This window comes from Urocitellus parryii, chromosome 10 (genome assembly GCF_045843805.1).
Source record: "Urocitellus parryii isolate mUroPar1 chromosome 10, mUroPar1.hap1, whole genome shotgun sequence".
NCBI classification, from domain to species: domain Eukaryota; kingdom Metazoa; phylum Chordata; class Mammalia; order Rodentia; family Sciuridae; genus Urocitellus; species Urocitellus parryii.
The window spans coordinates 50,458,813-50,485,334 of record NC_135540.1 but is presented as its reverse complement, the minus strand read 5'-3'; the positions used below and the strand labels follow the sequence as shown (position 1 = coordinate 50,485,334).

The 26,522-nt window shown below is 33.1% G+C and overlaps 1 protein-coding gene across 1 annotated transcript in view; it reads left to right on the top strand.

Moving 5' to 3' along the window:
- Positions 1–26,522, top strand: part of Cenpe (centromere protein E) — a 78,708-nt gene that overhangs the window by 25,876 nt on the left and 26,310 nt on the right. Inside the window, 14 exon segments of the mRNA XM_077803421.1 lie at positions 1,025–1,099; positions 1,327–1,446; positions 1,984–2,106; positions 2,199–2,364; positions 2,693–2,847; positions 4,401–4,715; positions 4,831–5,103; positions 5,242–5,400; positions 20,051–20,254; positions 21,532–21,690; positions 23,073–23,231; positions 23,413–23,698; positions 24,343–24,497; positions 25,105–25,347. Of these exon segments, the coding sequence (XP_077659547.1) occupies positions 1,025–1,099; positions 1,327–1,446; positions 1,984–2,106; positions 2,199–2,364; positions 2,693–2,847; positions 4,401–4,715; positions 4,831–5,103; positions 5,242–5,400; positions 20,051–20,254; positions 21,532–21,690; positions 23,073–23,231; positions 23,413–23,698; positions 24,343–24,497; positions 25,105–25,347 (2,592 nt within the window).

The window sequence follows — 26,522 nt, the reverse complement described above, 5'->3', positions numbered from 1 at the left end:
TTTGACATGTTAAGTGAAATATTAAAGTTAATTATACCTGTTTCTTTTTGTGTTTTTTAATGTACCTATTAAAAAGTTTTAAATTACATGTGTGGCTCCATTATGTTTCTGTTAGCTCACATTGTTTCACTGACCTAAGAAATGTCTACTCTGCTACATTCCAAAACCTAAAACTAGTCAAGACTGAATTAAGCATCCAGAAAATATCACTTAAAACAAGATGCATTTTCTTAAATTCCATCAGAATTTTATTGTATTCTTTAAGAGCTTATTCAATTATAAAGATTAAGTAATTTCAAGAGAAAATGTTTCTTCAGTCACTTGCCATTTGCTTTATTTGTATACAAAACTTTCTGGTACTCAAATATTTTCTGCTACAGATATTTTGATACAAAGGAAAATTTGATAAAAAATACTTTTACTTTTATACTTTATATGATCAATATAAAGCAATAGCATCTTCTTTCCACTGTTTCCTATAAAACAAAACAAAATGATGTACTTCATAATCCCAAACTTCTATATTGAACAGTAATAATATTGTAAAGTCATTACATGAAATGACCCTAATCTAAACCTAATTCCAAATCACAACTCATTGAAAAGTATGTCAGTGTGGAACCACAAGGATAATTCATGGTAAGTAAAAAAAATTGAATTAATAGATTTGTGTGCATGTCTTATACAAAGCAAAAATCAATTAAAAGTGTATTTAGTAAAATTTTGATTACCACTTTACTACTTACTAATTTGCTAATGACATTACTTTAGCTTTATTAACAGAAAATATAATTATTATTGAAGTCATGCTGAGATTTTTTTCTTGTTTTATTTGGGTGGTATTCTTATATTTTTAAATAATGAGGTGCTCTTGCAAGTAGCTTAAACAATTGATCTCTCAATCTCTTCCAACTGTGTTGGGTGATGTCAATTCTGAAGCAGTGAATCAATGCTATCTTTTTTTTTTTTTTTTTGCTTTATTAACTATTGGTTTGCTCTGTTGCCTGTTCACATACTCTTACAGATGCAACTAATTCATGAAATTTCCAACTTAAAGAATTTAGTTAAACATGCAGAAGTATATAATCAAGATCTTGAGGTGAGCATTCATGTGGGTATTTCTATTAATAAATAACTAGAACTATAAAATATATATCATATAAATTGAACATGATTACAGAAAATAGAGGAATTATATTTAAGTAGAGGAATTGTATTTTTAAATATTAATAACTGAATTTTTTGTTGATTGAAATTATATGTTCTTTTTAATACTTTCAAAATCAAATTGTTAACTTCTGTTTCACTCTTATTTGATGCTTTTAGAATGAACTAAATTCGAAAGTAAAGCTGCTTGAAGAAAAAGAAGACCAGATTAAGAATCTACAAAAATACATAGACACTCGGAAGTCAGAAAATATAAAAATGGATTTGTCATACTCATTGGTAAAAATAAGGTTTATTTTGTTGTGTGACTATCTAGATTTTTCTAGCGTACCATCATCATCTCCACAGTAAATGCTCATACTGGGCTAGCTACTGGGCATGGTTTTAATCAACTTAATTTCTCTATAACTTTGAGAAATGGACATTTTACAGATAAAGAAGCATTCATACAAAGTCCAGCATATCAATCGTTCAATGAATGTAAATTAGGGACAGTCTTCCATAAAAAGTCAATGATTCAAAAATTTTGAATTTTTTCAGTTGTTTAATAGAAATTCTGAAGAACTATATAATCATGATCATAAGATAAGCACTTAAGTTGGAATTGATAAGTAACTAAAATATAGTTGAGCATGACTTCATAAACTTTATTTCAAATAGCTATCTATGTATTCTCATTAGAATTTAAGTAACTATTTTAATAGTTTGTTAAACCTTTTATTAAACAGTAGCCAATTTGTTAAATTATCGTACTTAAAGTATTTTTCTTATCTACCAAAATTAGATCTCACTGAATCCTTTTTATACTTTGTCTAGGAAAACACTGAAGATCTAAAACAAATGCAACAGACTCTGTTTGATGCTGAAACTGTAGCTCTTGATGCCAAAAAACAATCAGCCTTTCTTAGAAGTGAAAATCTGGAGCTGAAAGAGAAGATGGTAAATAATTTGTGAAAAATGTAGAAATGTAAAAAAAACCAGTTCTAATGGTCAGTACATTTTTGTGAATTTTCAATGTTTTTCCTCAATAGAAAGAACTTGAAAGCACTTGCAAGCAAATGGAAAATGACATTCAGTTATATCAAAGCCAATTGGAAGCAAAAAAGAAGATGCAAGTGGACCTGGACAAAGAATTACAATCTGCTTTTAATGAAATAACAACACTTAACTCCCTTATAGATGGCAGAGTTCCAAAAGGTATTTTATAATTTCTGGCTTCTCCTTACAAATCTGACTTCCTCTAGAAATGTACTTAATTCATTTGACAACTATATTTCGATGATTAAAAATCCACCAGACTGATTTTTTTTAGTAACTTCACATTCATTTTTAATACTCTTTGATGTTAAGAATTTACAAAGTTTCCATTTTCAATGGGAAATTTTCCATTTTCAAATCACAAGGGTTTAAAAATTACTTTTCAAATATACTGGATCTGACCTTGAAAAAGGTTGGTTAAAGAACTTTGAAAATTAGATTACCTATTTGACAACATTGGCCCTCTAATTCACCAAAAACTTCCTAGATTTGCTCTGTAATTTGGAATTGGAAAGAAGGATTACTGATCTACAGAAAGAACTGAATAGAGAATCTAAAGAGAATGAAGCTCTTCGAAAAGAAGTTGATTTACTCTCAGAGTTGAAATCTTTACCCCATGAAATGGAAATGCTGAGGAAAGAGGTAAACAGATTTTTGACTAATTATTCCTTGTTTTGAAATAAGAACCTTTACAAAGAGTGCCTGAAATATTTTTATCTAGTTTATTTTTGAGTAGCAGGCAAGAGACATTCAATTTGTTAGCAATGGTACTGAATATATTCCATCTTCTAATTTATTCTTATGCTACTAGATAGAAAAAAATTTACTTTTGAAATATATTTAACAGCATACTTGGTAACATAATCCATGTCGCAGCCATTTTTATAATCATCAAATGTCACATTTAGAAAATTTCATCTCCTATCCTTAGTCTTCACCTTTTTGGAGGGTTTTGTTTCATTTTATTGAGTAAAAGAAAGCAATACCTTCCTGTGCTCATGTATGAATACACAACCAGTATAACTCCACATCATTTACAACCACAAGAATGGAAATTTATACTTCATGTATGCATAATATGTCAAAATACACTCTATTTTCATATATATCTAAAAAGAACAAAATTAAATTTTTAAAAATAAATAAATAGATTTGCATATCTATTTAAACAGAAAAGCAATGAGATAAAGGTGCACCACTAATAAAGCTTTATGAATCAGTATAAATCTTTTAGACTAGGAAATGATTCTTAAGTCCAGAGCCCACCAACTTTTCCCTTTTTACTTTTCTAAAACATAATAATAATAACAAGAGGTGGGATTGTGACTCATGCCTTGCATGCGTGAGGCAATGGGTTCAATCCTTAGCACCACAAATAAATAAGTAAACTAAAGGTTCATTGACAACTAAAAAACAATTTAAAATAACAAGAATTTGAGTGGTTACTTTATGGCAAGCTTCATAATAAAGAACTTAGAAACATTTTCTTTAGTTATTCTATAAGCTTTCAAAAAGTAGTCACTACCACTTCTCAACCTTTTGGTGAAGAAGAACAAAAGACGGTGCTACTTTTCATCCAAAAAAAATAGTTCTCAAACTAATAGTTGAGTGACAGAAATCTGCCATGAATGTAGCCACCATGCTATATTACCTTCTTTCCTTTGTTTCTCCTTTAGTCTCCTTCCACCTTCTCATCTCCTTCCTAGCATATTTTCACAATTATTAAAGTATCCATGAACTGGATGTGGGTTACTTAATTATTTTAATAATGCATTTTAGATAATTCTAATAATAAAACATCATTTAAATTATAAATAGATTGAATTTTTAGAAATCTGAGCTGCATTCAAAACCTTTTTTTTAAAAGAGGTCAAATTCTGAGAAAAAAACATAAAATGCCTGCTGCCACATAATACTTTAGAATGACAGCTAAGGACATAAAGACACACCCTACTTGTTTCTACTAGTTGACCTTCTCCATGCAATCCTTACTAGAACCCAAAGACGTTAGAGAACAAAACATTAAAGGTAAAGTTAAACAGGCCAGGGTAGAGAAATAACAGTAAGAATATTGCCTTTCCCCAGTCAAATTTTTGCTTGATTTAAATGATCCCCTCCCCCAGAGGAAAACTTGTTTTCCTGAAAATTGATTCAGCAGATCATACATTGCTAACCTCCCTAAATTTTTTCCATAGATCCATGAAAAATCTGAAGAGCTCTCTATAGTAACATCAGAAAAAGACAAATTGTTTTCTGAAGTAGCTCATAAGGAGAGTAGAATTCAAGGTTTACTGGAAGAAATTGAAAAAACTAAAGATGACCTAACAACTACCCAGTTGAATTATAAAAGCACTGAGCAAGAATTTCAAGATTTTAAAACCCTTCATTTAGAATGTGAGCAAAAATATAAAATGGTCCTTGAAAAGAATGAGAGAATGAATCAGGAAATAGGAAATCTTTCTAAAGAAGCAGAGAATCTTGGTTTAAGTTTGGATGCTTTGAAGACTGAGGTTAGTACAAAATGATATCCAAAGACATGATCTTCAGTCTTCTTGAGTTTGATTTCTATCTTCTACAGCAAACTCTGCTTTTACTATGTCATATTTACTTTTTCTTATTTTAAAGCTTTCTCACAAAACTCAAGAGCTTCAGCAGAAAACAACTGAGGGTCAAGAAAGGTTAAATGAAATGGAACAACTGAAGGAACAATTAGAAAGCAGAGATTCTAGGCTGCAAGCTGTAGAAAAGGAGACAACACTGATCACTGAGAAACTTCAGAAAGCCTTAGAAGAAGTGAAAACCTTAACCCAAGAAAAAGATGACCTAAAACAACTCCAGGAGAGCCTGCAGATTGAGAGAGACCAACTCAAAAGTGATATTCAAGACACTATAAATCAGGTAAGGCTTTGAATGATTAAACTTTACAAATATTGGAGCCTCTTCAAACATGGTACAGGAGCCGTCATTGATAAGACTGCTTATCTATGATTAAACTGTCACTATAAAATGGAAATTGTTTTCTGTTTCTTCAACAAGAACATAGATTCACAAGAACAGTTACGAAGTGCTCTCGAGTCTTTGAAACAATACCAAGAAACAATTAATACACTAAAAATGAAAAAATCTGAGGAAACTTCTGGGAACTCACTTTTAGAAGAAAATCTAGGAAAAACTAAAGATGAATTTCAGCAAAAGGTACAGGTTATTTAATTTCAGATTTTTCTCTTTGACCTCCCAACATCTAATATGTAATGGTAATTTCAATTTTATTTGTTATTCACAATGGTAATAACTCACAGTTTTATAAGACTCTACTCTCTCTTTGAAATAACTTCCCTTACAATTTGAAAAGCAAAGGGCAAAAAAAGTATTGGTTCAAACTTTGAAGAGCTGATGTTTTCTGAGATTTGATGTATTTTAAATATCTTTAAAAGAACTTCTGAACACTAAGGGGGAGGATTGACTATTATAACTGAAATAGTTTATCTCAGAATTCTCTATACTATACTTGCTTAGAGTTCAGTTCAATCTGTTACCGAAAGGATTGCCTATAATTTTATACAAGGGTTTTATTTACTTTAGATTTCTACTTTCCTCATAATACCTTTCAGATATATATTATCAACAGAAATTTGTAATAATCTTTCATTATTATATTTCATTCTTTTATTTTTTAAATTTGTTCTAGTTAGTTATGAATGATACTAGATTGCACTTTGACACATCATACATAAATGGATTTCTCATTCTCTGGTTGAACATGATGTAGAATCACACCAGTCATGTAAAAATCATGTATGTACATAGTATAATACTGTCTGATTCATTCTATTATCCTTCCTACTCCCATACCTACTCCCCTCTACCTAATCTAAAGTAACTCTGTACCCCTGCTTATTGAGAATTAGTATGTGCATATCAGAGAAAACATTTAGCCTTTGGTTTGGGGGGATTGGCTTATTCCACTTAGCAACCAACATATTAAATACTGCAGTCTTAAAGTGTTCTTTGTAAAAGTTCTTATTTCTACAGAAAGAACTGAATAGAGAATCTAAAGAGAATGAAGCTCTACGAAAAGAAGTTGATTTACTCTCAGAATTCAAATCTTTATCCCCTGAAATGGAAATGCTGAGGAAAGAGGTAAAAGGATTTTTGACTAATTATTCCTTGTTTTGAAATAAGAACCTTTACAAAGAGTGCCTGAAATATTTTTATCTAGTTTATTTTTGAGTAGCAGGCAAGAGACATTCAACTTGTTAGCAATGGTACTGAATATATTCCATCTTCTAATTTATTCTTATGCTACTAGATAGAAAAAAATTTACTTTTGAAATATATTTAACAGCATACTTGGTAACATAATCCATGTCACAGCCATTTTTATAATCATCAAATGTCACATTTAGAAAATTTCATCTCCTATCCTTAGTCTTCACCTTTTTGGAGGGTTTTGTTTCATTTTATTGAGTAAAAGAAAGCAATACCTTCCTGTGCTCATGTATGAATACACAACCAGTATAACTCCACATCATTTACAACCACAAGAATGGGAATTTAGGGCTGGGGATGTGGCTCAAGCGGTAGCGCGCTCGCCTGCCATGCGTGCGGCCCGGGTTCGATCCTCAGCACCACATACCAACGAAGATGTTGTGTCCACCGAGAACTAAAAAATAAATATTAAAAATTCTCTCTCTCTCTCTCTCTCTCTCTCCTCTCTCACTCTCTCTTAAAAAAAAAAAAAGAATGGGAATTTATACTTCATGTATGCATAATATGTCAAAACACACTCTATTTTCATATATATCTAAAAAGAACAAAATTAAATTTTTAAAAATAAATAAATAAATAGATTTGCATATCTAAAAGCAATGAGATAAAGGCGCACCACTAATAAAGCTTTATGAATCAGTATAAATCTTTTAGACTAGGAAATGATTCTTAAGTCCAGAGCCTACCAACTTTTCCCTTTCTACTTTTCTAAAAAATAATAATAATAATAATAATAATAATAACAAGGGCTGGGATTCTGGCTCAGTGGTAGACCGATTGCCTTGCATGCGTGAGGCACTGGGTTCAATCCTTAACACCACAAATAGATAAGTAGAGTAAAGGTTCATTGACAACTAAAAAACAATTTAAAATAACAAGAATTTGAGTGGTTACTTTATGGCAAACTTCACACTAAAGAACCTTAGGAACATTTTCTTTTATTTATTTTTTTAATTAATTAATTTATTTTTTCAAAACCAAAAATAAATAACTTTATTTGAAAATCTAATACTCTAATTAACATTGAGATTGTTTGGTTTCTTGACCCCAAAAAGTGTTGAGAATTGCCCCCAAGGACAGATTTTTTTTTTTAATGAAATTTTTTTTATTCATTTTTTTTAGTCATACATGACAGTAGAATGCATTTTTATATATAATACATACATGGAATGTACATGCCTCAATCATATTGTTTATTCTGCTGCCCTTCCTATCCTCCCTACTCCTTCCCTCCTCTCCCATCCTTTCTCTCTATCCAATCTAATGTGACACACTTTTTTTTTTTCTTTTTCTCATTACAATATCATATATGTATTCTGTATAACAATGAGGTTCTCCTTTCATCTTCCATGCAATTCCCCTTCTCCCTCTTTTTCCCTCCCACCTCTCTTCTCTAATATTTAGTGGTAATCATCTTCTTATGCTCTTCCTCCCTATTCCATTTTGAGTCATGCTGCAAACTGCCCGGCCCCGGGCCGGCTGAGTCCCGCTCCTGCTGCCGAGCACTGCCTGCGGCACCCCTGCTGAGCGATTCCCTGCTGAGCTATCAGTGTATGCGGGCTTGCAATCTTGCAACCCGGTTGGGCACAAAAACACAAGCCAGTCAAACTGAGACAAAGTTTTATTTAGAGAGAGGCCGTGTGCGTCCCCTAACAGGTGGGTCCGCCACGTGTGTGTTCTACCTGAGCCGGGGGGTTTCCCCTTCCCCCGGAACACCCTCCTACCATCCTTTCCCAACCAATGGGAACTCTCCCATTACAAGAGTGACATGAGTAACCTGAGTCCTGAAAATGGGCCCAGCTAGACAGCATGAGTCCAATTACCATATGAATGTGAATTGCTGGCTGGCAGTCATAAAATCCAAAGGTGCCTGTATCAATATTTTTGCTGTGGCTCCTAACAGAGTCACCCCCCCTTATATCAGAGAAGACATTTGGCATTTGTTTTTTAGGGATTGGCTAACTTCACTTAGCATAATCTGAGCGAATGCCATCCATTTGCCTGCAAATGCCATGATTTTATTATTTTTTAGTGCTGAGAATTATTCCATTGTGTATAAATGCCACATTTTTTTTAATACATTCATCTATTAAAGGGCATCTAGGTTGGTTCCACATTCTAGCTATTGTGAATAGTGCTGCTATAAACATTGATGTGGCTGTGTCCCTGTAGGTCTTTTGGGTATAGTCCGAGAAGGGGAATAGCTGGGTCAATTGGTGGTTCCATTCCCAGCTTTCCAAGGAATCTCCATACTGCTTTCCAAATTGGCTGCACTAATTTGCAGTCCCACCAGCAATGTATAAGTGTACCTTTTTCCCCGCATCCTCGACAGCACTTATTGTTGTTTGACTTAATAATGGCTGCCATTCTTATTGGACTGAGATTGCATCTTAGAGTACTCTGTTTTAATTTGCATTTCTCTGATTGCTAGAGATGGTGAGCATTTTTTCATGTATTTGTTGATTGATGTATATCCTCTTCTGAGAAGTTTCTGTTCAAGTCCTTGGCCCATTTGTTGATTGGGTTATTTTCTTTTTTGTTGTTTAACTTTTTGAGTTCTTTGTATACTCTAGAGATTAGAGCTGTATCTGGTGTTTGAGGGGTAAAAATTTGTTCCCAGGATGTAGGCTCCCTATTCACCTCACATATTATTTCTCTTGCTGAGAAAAAGCTTTTTAGCTTGAATTCGTCCCATTTGTTGATTCTTGGTTTTAACTCTTGTGCTATAGGTGCCTTATTAAGAAATTTGGGGCCTGTCCCCACGTGATGAAGATTAGGGCCAACTTTATCTTCTATTAGATGCAGAGTCTCTGGTCTGATTCCTAGCTCCTTGATCCATTTTGAGTTGACTTTTGTGCATGGTGAGAGAAAGGGATTCAATTTCCTTTTGTTGCATATGGATTTCCAGTTCTCCCAGCACCATTTGTTGAAGATGCTATCCTTTCTCCATTGCATGGTTTTAGCCCCTTTGTCTAATATAGGGTAGTTGTAATTTTGTGGATTGGTCTCTGTGTCCTCTATTTTGTACCATTGGTCTACCAGCCTGTTTTGGTGCCAGTACTATGCTGTTTTTGTTACTATTGCTCTATAGTATGGTTTAAAATCTGGAATCACGATACCACCAGTTTCATTCTTCCTGCTTAGAATTACTTTAGCTATTTTGGGTCTCTTGTTTTTCCAGATGAAATTCATGATTGCTTTTTCTTTTTCTGCAAGGAATGTCATTGGGATTTTGATGGGAATTGCATTGAATGTGTATAGTGCTTTTGGTAGTATGGCCATCTTAATAATATTAATTCTACCAATCCATGAGCAAGGTATATCCTTCCATCTTCTAAGGTCTTCTTCTATTTCTTTCTTCAGGGTTCTGTAGTTTTTTTTTTGTATAGCTCTTTCATCTCTTTTGTTAAGTTGATTCCCAGGTATATTATTTTTTTTGAGGATATTGTGAATGGAGTAGTTGTCCTCATTTCCATTTCAGTGAATTTGTCACGGATATACAGGAATGCTTTTGATTTATTGGTATTGATTTTATATCCTGCCACTTTGCTGAATTCATTTACTAGTTCTAGAAGTTTCTTGGTTGAATTTTTTGGGTCTGCTAGGTATAGGATCATGTCATCGGCAAATAGTGCTAATGTAAGTTCTTCTTTTACTATATTCATGCCTTTAATCTCTTTTGTCTAATTGCTCTGGCTAGTGTTTCAATAGCTATGTTGAATAGAAGTGGTGAGAGACGGCAGCCCTGTCTTGTTCCAGATTTTAAAGGGAATGCCTTCAATTTTTTTCCATTTAGAATGGTGCTGGCCTGAGGCTTAGCATATACAGCTTTTACCATTTTCAGGTAATTTCCTGTTATCCCTAATTTTTCTAGAGTTTTGAACATAAAGGGATGCTGTATTTTGTCGAATGCTTTTTCAGCATCTATCGAGATGATCATATGGTTCTTATCTTTAAGTCTATTGATGTAGTGAATAACATTTATTGATTTCTGTATATTGAACCAGCCTTGCATCCCAGGGATGAATCCCACTTGGTCATGGTGCACGATCTTTTTGGTATATTTTTGTATCCGATTTGCCAGAATTTTATTGAGGATTTTGACATCTAAATTCATTAGGGATATTGGTCTATAGTTTTCTTTCTTTGAGGTGTCTTTATCTGGTTTGGGAATCAGGGTGATATTGGCCTCATAGAATGAATTTGGAAGTACTCCCTCTTTTTCTGTTTCCTGAAATAGATTGTACAGTATTGGTATTAGTTCTTCTTTAAAGCTCTTGTAAAACTCTGCTGTATATCTGTCTGGACCTGGGCTTTTCTTGGTTGGTAGTCTTTTGATGGCTTCTTCTATTTCCTCACTTAATATTGGTCTCTTTAGGTTGTTTATATCATCCTGACTCAATCTGGGTAGCTCATATGCCTGAAGGAATTTATTGATGCCTTCACTATCCTCTATTTTATTAGAGTAATAGGGTTTCAAAATAATTTCTAATTATTTTCTGTATTTCTGTATTGTCTGTTGTGTTGTTGCCTTTTTCATCCCGTAAGCTAGTAATTTGGGTTCTCTCTCTTCTTCTCTTTGTTAGCATGGCTAGTGGTCTATCATCTTTATTTTTTCAAAGAACCAACTTTTAGTTTTGTCAATTTTTTCGATTGTTTCTTTTGTTTCGATTTTATTGATTTCAGCTCTGATTTTAATTATTTCTTGCCTTCTACTATATTTGGTGCTGATTTGTTCTTCTTTTTCTAAGGCTTCGAGGTGTAGTGTGAGGTCATTTATTTTTTGGCTTTTCCTTCTTTTAAGGAATGAACTCCATGAAATGAATTTTCCTCTTAGTACTGCTTTCATAGTGTCCCAGAGATTTCGATATGTTGTGTCTGAGTTTTCATTTATCTCTAATCATTTTTTAATTTCCTCTTTGATGTCTTCTGTAACCCTTTGTTCGTCAGTAGCATATTGTTTATTCTCCTTGTGGTGTAGGATTTTTTCTTTCTTATTTTCTTATTGATTTCCAATTTCATTCCATTATGATCAGATAAAATGCATGGTAGTATCTCCTTTGTAATTGCTAAGATTTGCCCTGTGACATAATATATAGTCTGTTTTTGAGAAGGATCCATGTGCTGCTGAGAAGAAAGTGTATCCGCTTGATGTTGGGTGGTATATTCTGTATATAAGTTATTAATTGTATTATTGAGCTCTATGGTTTCTTTATTCAACTTTTGTTTGGAAGATCTGTCCAGTGGTGAGAGAGGTGTGTTAAAATCTCCCGTGATTATTGTGTTGTGGTCTATTTGACTCTTGAACTTGAGAAAAGTTTGTTTGATGAAAGTAGCTGCACCATTGTTTGGGGCATATATATTAATGATCGTTAAGTCTTGGTGTCTGGTTCCCTTGAGCAGTATGTAGTGTCCTTGTTTATCCCTTTTGATTAACTTTGGCTTGAAGTCTATTTTATTTCATACCAGTATGGATAACCCTGCTTGCTTCTGGGGTCCATGTGAGTGATGTGATTTTTCCCAACCTTTCACCTTCAGTTTGTGTATGTCTTTTCCTATCAGATGAGTCTCCTGTAGGCAGCATATTGTTGGATCTTTCTTTTTAATCCAATCTACTAGCCTGTGTCTTTTGATTGGTGCATTTAAGCCATTAATATTTAGGGTTACTATTGAGATATGGTTTGTACTTCCAGCCATATTTGATTATGTATGTTACTTAACATGATTTGTTTTTTTCTCTGATTAGTTTTTCTTTTACTATACTACCTCCTGCTGTTGGTTATCAATGTTATTTTTCATTTTCTCTTTCTGTAATGTTTTGCCAAGGATGTTTTGAAGAGCTGGTTTTCTAGCTGCAAGTTCGATAAAATCTTCCACGATAAACAAAAGTTTATTTCATCTTCAATCCTGAAGCTTAATTTCGCTGGATACATGATTCTTGGTTGGAACCATTTTTCTTTCAGCATTTGAAATATGTTGTTCTAGGATCTTCTAGCTTTTAGAGTCTGTGTTGAAAGATCAGCCGTTATCCTGATTGGTTTACCCCTAAATGTAATCTGCTTCCTCTCTCTTGTGGCTTTTAAGATTCTCCCCTTATTCTGTGTGTTGGGCATCTTTATTATTATGTGTCTTGGTGTGGATCTCTTATGATTTTGTACATTCGGTGTCCTGTAGGCTTCTAGTATTTGGATTTCTTTTTCATTCTTTAAGTCTGGGAAGTTTTCTACTATTATTTCATTGAATAGATTGCTCATTCCTTTGGATTGGACCTCTATACCCTCTTGTATCCCAATAACTCTTAAGTTTGGTTTCTTTATGTTATCCCATAATTCCTGGATGTTCTGCTCATGATTTCTTAACATTCTCGCTGAGCTGTCTATGTTCTTTTGAAGTTGAAAAACTTCTGAAGTTCTATCTTCTAAGTGTTCTACTCTGTTGGTAATACTCTCATTTGAGTTTTTAATTTGGTTTATTGTTTCCTGCATTTCCAGGATTTCTGTTTGTTTGTTTTTTTATATCCTCTATCTCCCTATAAAGTTGATCTTTTGCTTCGTGGATTTGTTTATGTAATTTATTGTCAAAGTGATCTTTCATTGTCTGAATTTGCCATATAATGTCTTCCTTGAGACTCCAAATCACTGAAGCATGTATATCCTGAACTCTTTATCTGACATTATATCAGCTGCAGATATTACCTCATCTAATGTTGAATTGACCTGTGTTGTTTGTGGTCCTTTCTTTCCTTGTATTTTCATACTGCTTATGTTTCTTTCTAGCTTTGTGAAACTGTTGTGTTAATGGTTTTCCCCTTATATATTTATATTGTTCTTGTATACCTCCAAAATCCCTCTTTTGCGGAGACAATAACAGTTCTCAATATCAACAGTACATCATCTAAGCACAAGTTTTCTTTATCAATACATTTATAGTTAGATTCTAAGTCTACAGATATTGGTTTCAATTATTTTTTTATTTTATTTTTTTTTAATTTTAATATTTATTTTTTAGTTATTGGCGGACACAACATCTTTGTTTGTATGTGGTGCTGAGGTTTCAATTATTATTTAAGAATATAGTCACTAGTTTCATAAAAGGCCTACCATATCTGGTGGCATATAGAAAACTTACTTTCAGACGAAGGATGTTATACTTAGAGGGAAAGGAGTGAGAGTATGAGGTTAAACTAACTTAGCAACTTTGGAAAACTCTAACCAATAGACTGGTAATTTATGAAAGAATGTAGAGACTCAACCTCCTATCTGTATTTAGATAGTTACCCTGTGTATAGATAGCAAAAGTTAGGAGGTTGAAAGTGGGATAGAAGGAATACGAATGAATAAAAGAAAAAAAAATAACAAGGAAGAGAAATAAGAGAGAAGGAAAAAGAAAGTAAGATAGAAATAAAGAAAAAAATGGGGGGAAGGTGGGGTAAATGTAATTCCTCTATATTATGTTATTTTGGTGATTCAGTTGTTCATGCACAGTTCTTGGTTTCACATATATTCAGGTTGTGAAAGAGAAGAAAAGAGAGAAAGAAAAAAAAAAAAACGTTTCTCAGAACACTGTTTTCCTTGCTTCCAGGAGGTGGCATTGTCTGTTCCTAGCTTTAGCCTCTGTATTCAGGGTGGTGGATATAGCCAGTGTGAAAGAAAATGAGCTTCCACCTGTATCTTCCCTACTCTAGTCTCTGAGGTGGAAACCAGGTGCCTGTGCAGTTGTTGTTTTGCTTTGATAGCTACAATCCCCAAAAGCTTGTGGGAAATATTTTGAGTTATCCCAGCTAAGGGTGGGGGAGTTGGAAACCGGGTACCTGGATAAGCCGCAGAACTGTGCTGGTAGCCACACCCCTTTTGATGGGTTTTAAGGGTTGAGGGTGCTACTTTTCATCCAAAAAAAAATAGTTCTCAAACTAATAGTTGAGTGACAGAAATCTGCCATGAATGTAGCCACCATGCTATATTACCTTCTTTCCTTTGTTTCTCCTTTAGTCTCCTTCCACCTTCTCATCTCCTTCCTAGCTTATTTTCACAATTATTAAAGTATCCATGAACTGGATGTGGGTTACTTAATTATTTTAATAATGCATTTTAGATAATTCTAATAATAAAACATCATTTAAATTATAAATAGATTGAATTTTTAGAAATCTGAGCTGCATTCAAAACCTTTTTTTTAAAAGAGGTCAAATTCTGAGAAAAAAACATAAAATGCCTGCTGCCACATAATACTTTAGAATGACAGCTAAGGACATAAAGACACACCCTACTTGTTTCTACTAGTTGACCTTCTCCATGCAATCCTTACTAGAACCCAAAGACGTTAGAGAACAAAACATTAAAGGTAAAGTTAAACAGGCCAGGGTAGAGAAATAACAGTAAGAATATTGCCTTTCCCCAGTCAAATTTTTGCTTGATTTAAATGATCCCCTCCCCCAGAGGAAAACTTGTTTTCCTGAAAATTGATTCAGCAGATCATACATTGCTAACCTCCCTAAATTTTTTCCATAGATCCATGAAAAATCTGAAGAGCTCTCTATAGTAACATCAGAAAAAGACAAATTGTTTTCTGAAGTAGCTCATAAGGAGAGTAGAATTCAAGGTTTACTGGAAGAAATTGAAAAAACTAAAGATGACCTAACAACTACCCAGTTGAATTATAAAAGCACTGAGCAAGAATTTCAAGATTTTAAAACCCTTCATTTAGAATGTGAGCAAAAATATAAAATGGTCCTTGAAAAGAATGAGAGAATGAATCAGGAAATAGGAAATCTTTCTAAAGAAGCAGAGAATCTTGGTTTAAGTTTGGATGCTTTGAAGACTGAGGTTAGTACAAAATGATATCCAAAGACATGATCTTCAGTCTTCTTGAGTTTGATTTCTATCTTCTACAGCAAACTCTGCTTTTACTATGTCATATTTACTTTTTCTTATTTTAAAGCTTTCTCACAAAACTCAAGAGCTTCAGCAGAAAACAACTGAGGGTCAAGAAAGGTTAAATGAAATGGAACAACTGAAGGAACAATTAGAAAGCAGAGATTCTAGGCTGCAAGCTGTAGAAAAGGAGACAACACTGATCACTGAGAAACTTCAGAAAGCCTTAGAAGAAGTGAAAACCTTAACCCAAGAAAAAGATGACCTAAAACAACTCCAGGAGAGCCTGCAGATTGAGAGAGACCAACTCAAAAGTGATATTCAAGACACTATAAATCAGGTAAGGCTTTGAATGATTAAACTTTACAAATATTGGAGCCTCTTCAAACATGGTACAGGAGCCATCATTGATAAGACTGCTTATCTATGATTAAACTGTCACTATAAAATGGAAATTGTTTTCTGTTTCTTCAACAAGAACATAGATTCACAAGAACAGTTACGAAGTGCTCTCGAGTCTTTGAAACAATACCAAGAAACAATTAATACACTAAAAATGAAAAAATCTGAGGAAACTTCTGGGAACTCACTTTTAGAAGAAAATCTAGGAAAAACTAAAGATGAATTTCAGCAAAAGGTACAGGTTATTTAATTTCAGATTTTTCTCTTTGACCTCCCAACATCTAATATGTAATGGTAATTTCAATTTTATTTGTTATTCACAATGGTAATAACTCACAGTTTTATAAGACTCTACTCTCTCTTTGAAATAACTTCCCTTACAATTTGAAGAGCAAAGGGCAAAAAAAGTATTGGTTCAAACTTTGAAGAGCTGATGTTTTCTGAGATTTGATGTATTTTAAATATCTTTAAAAGAACTTCTGAACGCTAAGAAGGAGGATTGACTATTATAATTGAAATAGTTTACCTCAGAATTCTCTATACTAAACTTGCTTAGAGTTCAGTTCAATCTGTTACCGAAAGGATTACCTACAATTTTATACAAGGGTAATATTTACTTTAGATTTCTACTTTCCTCATAATACCTTTCAGATATATATTATCAACAGAAATTTGTAATAATCTTTCATTATTATATTTTATTCTTTTATTTTTTAAATTTGTTCTAATTAGTTATGAATGATACTAGAGTGCACTGTGACACATCATACATAAATAAATTTCTCATTCTCTGGTTGAACATGATGTAGGATCACACCAGTCATGTAATCATGTATGTACATAGTGTAATACTGTCTGATTCATTCTATTATCCTTCCTATTCCCATACCTACTCCCCTCTACCTAATCTAAAGTAACTCTGTTCCCCTGCTTATTGAGAATTAGTATCTGCATATCCTGAAAAACATTTCATCTTTGGTTTTGTGGGATTGGCTTATTCCATTTAGCAACCAAAATATTTTTTTTTTCCAGAGGGAAGACAAGAAATAAATTTTATTAATTAACAGCATATACTCTATCAATGTAGAAGATTGGACTTAAGACAGCTGACAATAAAATTACAGACGTAGGGCTCACATAGGGCAGTATAAAATGATCAAGAGCAAAATCAGCAGCCATTAGAAGGAAAAGGGGAACAAAGGCTGAGATAATTTCCAAAATCAAATATTTTTTTTCCAATAAAATAATATTTTATTTTATTTTTTTTTTATTTTTTATTGGTTGTTGAAAACATTACAATACTCTTAACATATCATATTTTATACATTTGATTCAAGTGGGTTATGAATTCCCATTTTTACCCTGTGTACAGATGGCAGGATCACATTGGTTACACATCCACGTTTATACATACTGCCATTCTAGTGTCTGTTGTATTTTACTACCTTTCCTATCCCCTTCCTATCCTCCCTCTTGTCCCCTCACTTCCCATCTTCTCTCTCTACCCCATCTACTGTAATTCATTTCTCTCCTTTCCCTTCTCGGACTATTCCCCAAAGACCTAAAAAGAGCGTACTATAGGGGTACAGCTACATGGATGTTCATAGCAGCATAATTGACAATAGCTAGACTGTGGAACCAACCTAGATGCCCTTCAGTAGATGAATAGATTTTAAAAAATGTGGCATTTATACACAATGGAATATTACTCAGCACTAAAAAATAACAAAATCATGGCATTTGCAGGAAAATGGATAGCATTAGAGCAGATTATGCTAAGTGAAACTAGCCAATCCCTAAAAAACAAATACCGAATGTCTTCTTTGATATAAGGAGGGCAACTCAAAACAGAGCACAGAGGAAGAGCATGAGAAGTAGATTACCATTAAACAGGGACGAGAGGTAGGAGGGAAAGGGAGAGAGAAGGGGAATTACATGGAAATGGAAGGATACCCTGATTGTTATACAAAATTACATATAAGAGGATGTGAGGGAAAAGGGGGGGAAAAAGTAAGCAAAATATTAACTACTGCAGTCTTCAAGTGTTCTTTGTAAAAGTTCTTATTTCAACCAGTATTCTATTCTCAAGTAGATTTTTAATTTTGATGTACTCAAATTTATCTATTTTAACTTTTGCTTCCTGTGCTTTATGGTATCATGTTCATGTTGGAATTAACAATATAATAATGAGTAGGTCTGGGGATTCCTAGGGGCACTCTGTTTACCTGGGAACCAGAAGGCTGCTGTGATAGATCTATCCTAAATCCACTTAAAGGAGTCATTTTCAATCCTGTTTGTGTCTCTTTCTGGAAATCTAGCTTTCTTTAGTTGATCTCAATAGAAATTTTAAATTTTGCAATTAGTGAACTTCATCTCATATAAATGACATTTTTTTAAATAATTAGGTCTATTAGATTGTACTTACAACCAACCATAGTAGCTGAAATACTTTCTAGAGTGGGTTCAGATTTGAAATGTACTTTGAGTATCATTACAAAGACTATTTCAGTCTGCTTTGTATTCTTTTACAGACCGTATGAATTAAACGTAATAGCTATGTGATTAGAGATATTATAGAAACTTGTAGAGTGTGGTCAATATGAAGCTGAATGGTTCCATAATTTCATACAAACAATTGTAGTGTCAGTCTTTGTTTTCCTTTACCAAAAAGTTCATTAGGTTACATTTGGTTATGACTTATTTATGCATTAATAAATTATTATAACATGCATAATGTAAAAACACATTGAGAAAAGATGTATTACACTTTTACAAAAAGAGATGAGCTTCTATCAAAATTTTATTCTCTGCTTATAATAAAACTTATGATTTTTGTACGTAAACAGTTCTGAACAATGAAGCTTTACTAGAAGTAGGAGCTAGAGATGACTCAGATGGGGAAAAATAAAGAGATTAAGTTTAGAGTTGCTTCTTCCTTCTTTAGAAGAAAAAATACTTCTAGTGTGAAAGTTATGCAATATTTATGGAAGATATATAGAAAGGAAAGGGATTTGTCTTTTAATTTTATAATTGGTTTGAAGTAAATGAATATACATAAATCAGGTTAAAATATCATACGTGAAAATAATTATAATATTTATAGTTGTCCAGATAGTTCTCATCAGTGAACAGGTCAAAATTCACAAGCTCTGGAGCCAGACCCTTGAGTCTGGCTATTCCTCTTTCTGTATCACCTTGAGTAAGTGACTTTACCCCTCTATAATCCAACTTTCTCATCAGTCAAATGCAGATATTAATAATATCTACCTCAAAGTTGTAGTAAAAGTTAAATGTGTTAAAATATGAGAGAAATGCCTGGTACATAATATACATGATAGTTAGGTGTTTGTTTAATGTTAAAGTGATTGTTATTGACTACTTAAGAAATTCTTCTTTAAAACTGTGGTATATAGGGGCTGGGTTTGTGGCTCAGTGTTAGAGCACTCGCCTACCATGTGCAAGTCTCTGGGTTCAATCCTCAGCACAACGTAAAAATAAATAAATAAAATAAAGGTTTAAAAAACCTATGGTATATATACACAATGTAATATTATTCAACCTTAAAGAAAAATGAAATTATGGCATTTGCTGCTAAATGGATGGAACTGGAGAATATTATGCTAAGCCAAATAAGTCAATCCAAAGAACCAAGAGCCAAATGTTTTCTCTGATATGTGGATGCTAATTCACAATGGGGAGAGGAGGGGGATAGAGATATTTTGGACCAGAAAGAGGGGAGTGAAGGGAGGGGAAGAGGCATGGGGGTAAAAATGATAATAGAATGAATGGGGCATTAATACATATATGATTACACGACCTGTATAACTATATCATGTACAACCAGACAAATGAGAAGTTATGCTCCATTTATGTATGATTTGTCAAAATACCTTCTACTTGGGCTGGGGATGTGGCTCAAGCAGTAGCACGCTTGCCTGGCATGCTTGCGGCCCGGGTTCGATCCTCAGCACCACATACCAACAAAGATGTTGTGTCCGCCGAGAACTAAAAAATAAATATTAAAAATTCTCTCTCTCCTCTCTCACTCTCTCTTTAAAAAAAAAAAAAAATACCTTCTACTGGGCTGAGGATGTGACTCAAGTGGTAGCCCGCTCGCCTGGCATGCGTGCGGCCCGGGTTCGATCCTCAGCACCACATACAAAGATGTTGTGTCCGCCAAAAACTAAACAATAAATATTAAAATTCTCTCTCTCTCTCTCTCCTAAAAAAAAAAAATACATTCTACTGTCATGTATAACTAATTAGAACAAATTAAAAAAATCTTTAATGTATTTCTATTTTAGGTAGGAGACATAAATAAGAAACAGAATTTGGAAGCTAAAACAAGCCAGGCATTAATTGGAGACCTTAAGGATAGTGATGTGACTGAGCAACAGAAAATGATCTGTTCTTTAATACAGGAAAAAAATGAACTCCAACAAATGTTGGAAAGTATTACAGCAGAAAAGGAACAACTAAAGACTGACCTAAAGGAAAATATTGAAATGGTAAGATTTAGCACTATAAACTTGGTGATAACATTTTTGTCTTTGTTTTAGATTTTTATCAATTTTATTGAGATATATTCTACAAGCGCTATATGTATCTCATGGAAGTTTAAAGCGCTATATGTATCTCATGGAAGTATACAGTTCGGTGACTTTTGACAAATGTTTCTGCCTGTGTACTCACTAAATGGAGTTTCTGGGACATAGGGAAATGTATATTAGCTTAATTAGAATTTGCTAGACTGATTTCCAGATGAGTTTTACCATTTTACGTTCATATCAGCAAATTGAGAAAATTCTGGTGGCTCCACATCCTTCCTCACCAACACTTCATATTTACTGGTGCTTTTAATTTTAGCCACTCTAATGAATACATGTCGTGTTGTTTTGATTTGCTTTTCCCTAATGACTAAAGATGCTGAACACTTTTTCATATACTAACTGGCTTTTAGATGTCTTCTATAATTTATCTATCTCTCAATACAGTGTTACAGGTTTTTAGTCTACAATCCTTTTACTTATTTTATTAAATTTGATCCTAAGTATTTCTCTTACTGTTGTAATTTTTTACTTTATTTTTAATTGTTGGCATTTGCCAATATCTTCACACCTAGTTTAGTTTTTGTATCTTTGTTTGGAGGAAGTATAATCTGTACAGGTTGAATTGATAATTGGAGAAATTCTCTATAGATCGCAGTAGGGATCTGTGTTTTCTAATTTTTCATGTTTCTTGGAAAAGTCTGCTCTGTCAAAATTGCTAAATATAAATAAGCATAAATTAAATAAACAAAAATTACATTCTAACTCTGGCATGTTGTTTTGTGGTCTTGATACATGAGAATGCCACTGTGCAAGCTTAATGACAAGTTAGCCTTCATAGTGCTACAAAGGGCAGCTACCATTTTGAGTTTGCTGATGATAGTGCTCAAAACCAAAGCTAATGCTTCATGTGAAAAACTCAGTCAGTGAACACTTAGCAGTCTTTTTGAGTTTAGGCACAGAAAATGAGCTAAACTTTCTTGATTGAATGGTAAATCCAATTCTAATTCTCATAGGAATATAAACTGAGCAATAATAATTGAACATAAAAAGCAGATTCTCTATGATTAAAGATTTACATGATTAAAGATTCACTTTCTTTTAAATTCATTTTTACTATATAGTTTTACTATATAGTTTCTTCATTTATAGTCTGAGGTAAATGCCGATTTTTACCTGGTTTCATAAATATAAGCTAATATTATTTGTTTTAATCCCAACTTCTTGTTTTATTCTAGACCATTAAAAACCAGGAAGAATTAAGAATTCTTGAAGATGAACTTAAAAAGCAACAAGAGATAGTTGTACAAGAAAAGAACCACATCATGAAGAAAGACAAAGAGCTTTCTAAGACCTGTGAGAGACTGGCAGAACTTGAAGAAAAGCTAAAGGAAAAGGTAAATTTTTTTTAAGTTATCTTCCTAGCCATTTTTCTTGATTAAACATTTTTGGTAATAGTTTTTGATTCCCATAGCCTAAATGCAAGAATAGCACATTATATTTGCAAAAGAACAGATCTTCATTCCGGTATTTTGAAGTTTCAATTCACAGAATCTTAACTAACATTTCTTGTCAGGTTACATTATTCCAGAGTCTTTAGGTGAGAAGGGACCTTGATCTTTTAAACTAATCATCTGATGTAGTCATCAGTCAAATACTTGTTGAACACTATATGGGCCAGGCATCATCCTAGGCACTTACGAGACATTAGTCAACAAAACAAAGATCCTCCCCATATGAAGATATATTTGTTGTTCTTTAAAATGAAAGGCTTAATACTATCACCATCACTAAGATGTTTGTAGTTTCCCAAATCACTCCTTTCGTGGAGGTAGGATGGTGCAATGCATGTATAAAACCCAAGGCTCCTGTAACAACCATACTGTCCAAGTGATTCTTAAATACAACCACAGAGGTCTATTTAAGTGCCACTTGCATTATAGATAATATGCTGTGGTTTCTGTTCTATTGTGTAGTATTTTTTTCCTAATCTGTATTTTCTTTTAAGCCAAATCCCTTTCCCTTTCCCTATCTCTGTAGTATTTTTTTCCTAATCTATATTTTCTTTTAAGCCAAATCCCTCTCCCTTTCCCTGTCTCTGTAGTATTTTTTTCCTAATCTATATTTTCTTTTAAGCCAAATCCCTTTCCCTTTCCCTATGTCGTCTGATTGAATCTGTTAAAAAACCTTATGTCTAATTTACTCCTCCTAAGGAAGTGAAGTCAACAGCCTTGGAAGTTAATGCCTCTGAATTTGTTTTAGGCCACTCCTTCTTACTTAAAATTGAAAATAAGGTGCTGAGGTTGTGATTCAGTGGCTTGCCTAGCATGTGTAAGGTACTGGGTTTGATTCTCAGCACCACATATAAATAAATAAATAAAATAAAAGTCCATTGACAGCTAAAAATTTAAATGAAAATAAATTTTAAAAGTTTTTTAAGATAAAGGAGAATTATTTATTTGGTGCCTATATTTAAATGCTTAGTATCTGTGCCTTTCAACTTTATTTTTACATTTTTACTTTATCGTCTTGATCAGCCTATATCAGTTTCCTAGGGATGGCATATGAAATTACCATAACCTTGGTGGCTTACAGCAACAGAAATTTATTCTATTGTAGAATATATCCAGAGCAAGTGTTGACATTCTGAAGTAGCTTAAAGGGTGAAGACTGGGAAGCCTTATAAAGGTTAAGGAGGACTTTTACTTCTTTCCTTCTATCTTACTATAGCATTTTAATTGTGTTACTCTTGATATTTTTTCTTCCTCTAATAATAAAGGACTTAGAGAAACAAGAGGAACTAAGAATCGCTCACTTGGATCTGAAAGAGCACCAAGAAACTATTGATAAACTCCAAAGAACTGTTTCTGAAAAAAGTGATGAAATATTAAATATGCAAATGAACTTAGAAAATGCAAAGACTGCCATAAAAGCACAGGTATTTTCTTTTAAGTTGTTATTTGAGTAACTAGGAGTTCAAATCAGGTCTTTTGTATAATGAAACAGGACATGAATTAGCCTAAAATTGAAGACAAGATTTATCTACTCAACTTTGAAGCTATTATTTGGGTTTTTATTTATATCTTCAATATCCTAACTTATTGCCTGATTATCTCAAGATCCAAGAACTTCGAGAGAAAGAACATCAACTTCTTAAAGTAAAAAATGACCTGAAGGAAAATGTGTATGAAACAGAGCAACTGAAGAAACAACTGGAAGCTCAGAACTCAGCTCTGGAGAGTTTAGAATTAGAGAAGTTAATGTTGACTCAGAAAATAACTGAGAGCCTTGAAAAACTGAAACTTTTTACTGAGGAAAATGATGGCCTAAGAATTGTGGAGGAAACTCTCAAAGTGGAACGAGACAAGCTGAGGGAAAACCTTAGAGAAACAGAAGCAAAAGTAAGTTACACTCATTCTTCTTGCTAGCAAATAAATGTTTTCTTAGAGCAATGAACCTTCTTTGAAACAAGTGGTATTGTTGGCAAGAGCGACATGATAATCTTTTAAGCAGATAATTTTGTATTCTTTTTCTTAAAAACTTTAAGTTATATAACCAGCATTTTCTTCATAGATTTTATCCTACATGTATACTGACTCAATTACTTAAATAAATATATACACACAAACATACGTACACATATGTACACCACAACACCACAAGGTTGTTCATTGTAGTAGTTTGTAATAAAAGTGGGAAACAATTTAAATGTTCCTCCTAAGGAAACTGGGTAAATATGAGCCATATATCAAAATCCTGTTCAGCCCTACAAAAAGTAAAACGGATTTTAACATCCTATTTGGAAGTCCAAGATAACCCTGAAGTGGAGGAATCCAGCTGTTAAGTAGTATGTGTAATGTGTTTACTTCTAAAAGAGGAGTAGAGTGTGGAGGGATAAGGACAGTAAGAGAAAGTCTTTAACTTTTGTAACAACAACGATGTAAATTAAGAAGTAAATGCATTATTATTTTTACTAAGAAAATATATCACTTCACTAAAAAAAAAAAAAAAAAGTAGTTAACAATAAGATATGACCTTGTTCTTAAAAGATCTGAAAAAGCAAGAAGAACTAAGAATTGCTCACATGGATCTGAACGAGCACCAAGAAACTATTAATAAACTCAGAGGAATTGTTTCTGAGAAGACAGATGAAATGACAAATATGAAAATAGATTTAGAAAATTCAAATGCCAGATTATAAGAAAAGATATTTTGTGGGGGTTTTGATTGAATATCTGATTTGTTGTGTTTGAAATCTTCAGAATATGAGATGGATGGGCCATATTCAGAAACAGCTTGTCAGTATTTACTAAATGCCATAAGACCCATATTAGGTTATGTACCTAATAGAAAAGACTAAATAACATCTCTAAAAAGATATTTACAAGAATGTCTGTAGCAGCTTTATCCAAAATGGTGGGGAACTTGAAAACAAATACCTATTATCAGGAGAATACACTCTTAGGAAGGTTCAAAAGTAGGTAAAACTGATCAAGTATGATAAAGATCCCAATAGCAATTACCTCTAGGGAAGGGGTTCACAGGCTCTTTAGGGAATGCCAGAAATATTCTCTGACTTGATATGGATTGTAGTTTTATAGGTGTATGCATGTGTCAAGAATAAATGGAACTACAAACATGATTATAGGGTACTTTTTGTATATTGTACCTCAAAAGAAAATTAATTTTGTGTGGGTTTATGCAGGGTGTTAATGATTATAAAAAGGGGGGCTATAGTCTTAATTAACTTAGAGACTATTCCTTGTCCTTCCCTAAAAATCTGTAACCTAACATTATATTATGATTATCTTAAGATTCAAAAGCTTAAGGGAAATGAACAGAAACTTTTTAAATTAAAAGAAGATGTCAGTGAGATACAGAAACAACTCAAGGATCAAGGTTTAACTCTGGGTAATTTGGCTCAGAATCTTCAAGATAACTTCGAAGAAATGAAATCTGTAATGAAAGAGAGAGATAATATAAGACGATCAGAGGAGATGCTCAAGCTGGAGAGAGACCAACTCAAGGAAAACCTGCAGGATACCATTGCTAAAGTGAGTTGTGCACATTCTTCCTGTCCAGTAAGCATATCCGTAAGGCAGAACCTCCCTTCTTTGAAGATAGATGATACTGTTGGTGAGAAGGTTATAATCTTTTAACTTTTTGAAATTTTATCATTATAAACATTGATATAGCAATTCCACTTATATAGATTTATCATGTCAACATATTCACACATTGGAATAAAAATATAACAGCATTCACTGCAGCATGGTTTGGGGTGATCAAAATCTAAAGGCAATTCAAGTGTTCACCCATAAGGCACTGGCTGAGGGGTTCGTCTTATAATGAAATACTAAGCCTAGGAAAGAGCACCTTTTGTGTGATACTGATTAGAAAGTATGTTATACTGTTTGGATAATAGGAAAGGAGAAAAGCAAGTGGTACAGGTCAGCAAGGAATAGGACTAAGGTGAGGGAGGTTAGAGACAGGAATTTGTACCTTAAATCTTTCTGTATACTTCGAATTTGGGGGATGGCAGATTGGTTGTTTTTAACTAAGTATGCATTTTTTTCAAATTTCATTTAATGATTAAGAAAAGATAATGTTTCTTTATGTCATCACATTTCTCTTTTTTCTAATAAAGGATCTGGAGACACAACAGGAACTAAAACTTATTCATATGTATTTGAAAGAACAACAACAAACTATTGAGAAATTCAGAGAGAAAGTTTCAGTAAAGACAACTCAAATTATAAATATTCAAAAAGATTTAGATAAATCAAAAGATGAATTACAGAAAAAGGTATGTTTTTTGTGGGGTTTTTTAGGAAGTAACTGTATCCAAAATTACTTGAGAAATGAGAAAATATATAGATATATTGAGCATCCCTAATCCAAAAATCTGAAATCCAGAATGCTCTGAAATCTATACTTTGAGCACTGATATAAGCCTCAAAGTTTTCAGATTTTGAATTTTCAAATTAGGGATTCTCAACTGGTAGCAACTATGCAAATATTTCAAAATCAGAAACACTTCAGATGAGGGATACATAACTTGTATAAATGTACAAATGTAACAAGTAGATACTATTTTCCTTCCATGAAGGAATTCTGTTTGCATTCTAACTTATTTTGTAATTATCTCAAGATCCAAGAACTTCAGGAAAAAGACCTTCAACTTCTTAAAATGAATAAAGATGTCAATAAAAGTGATAAAAAAATGAAT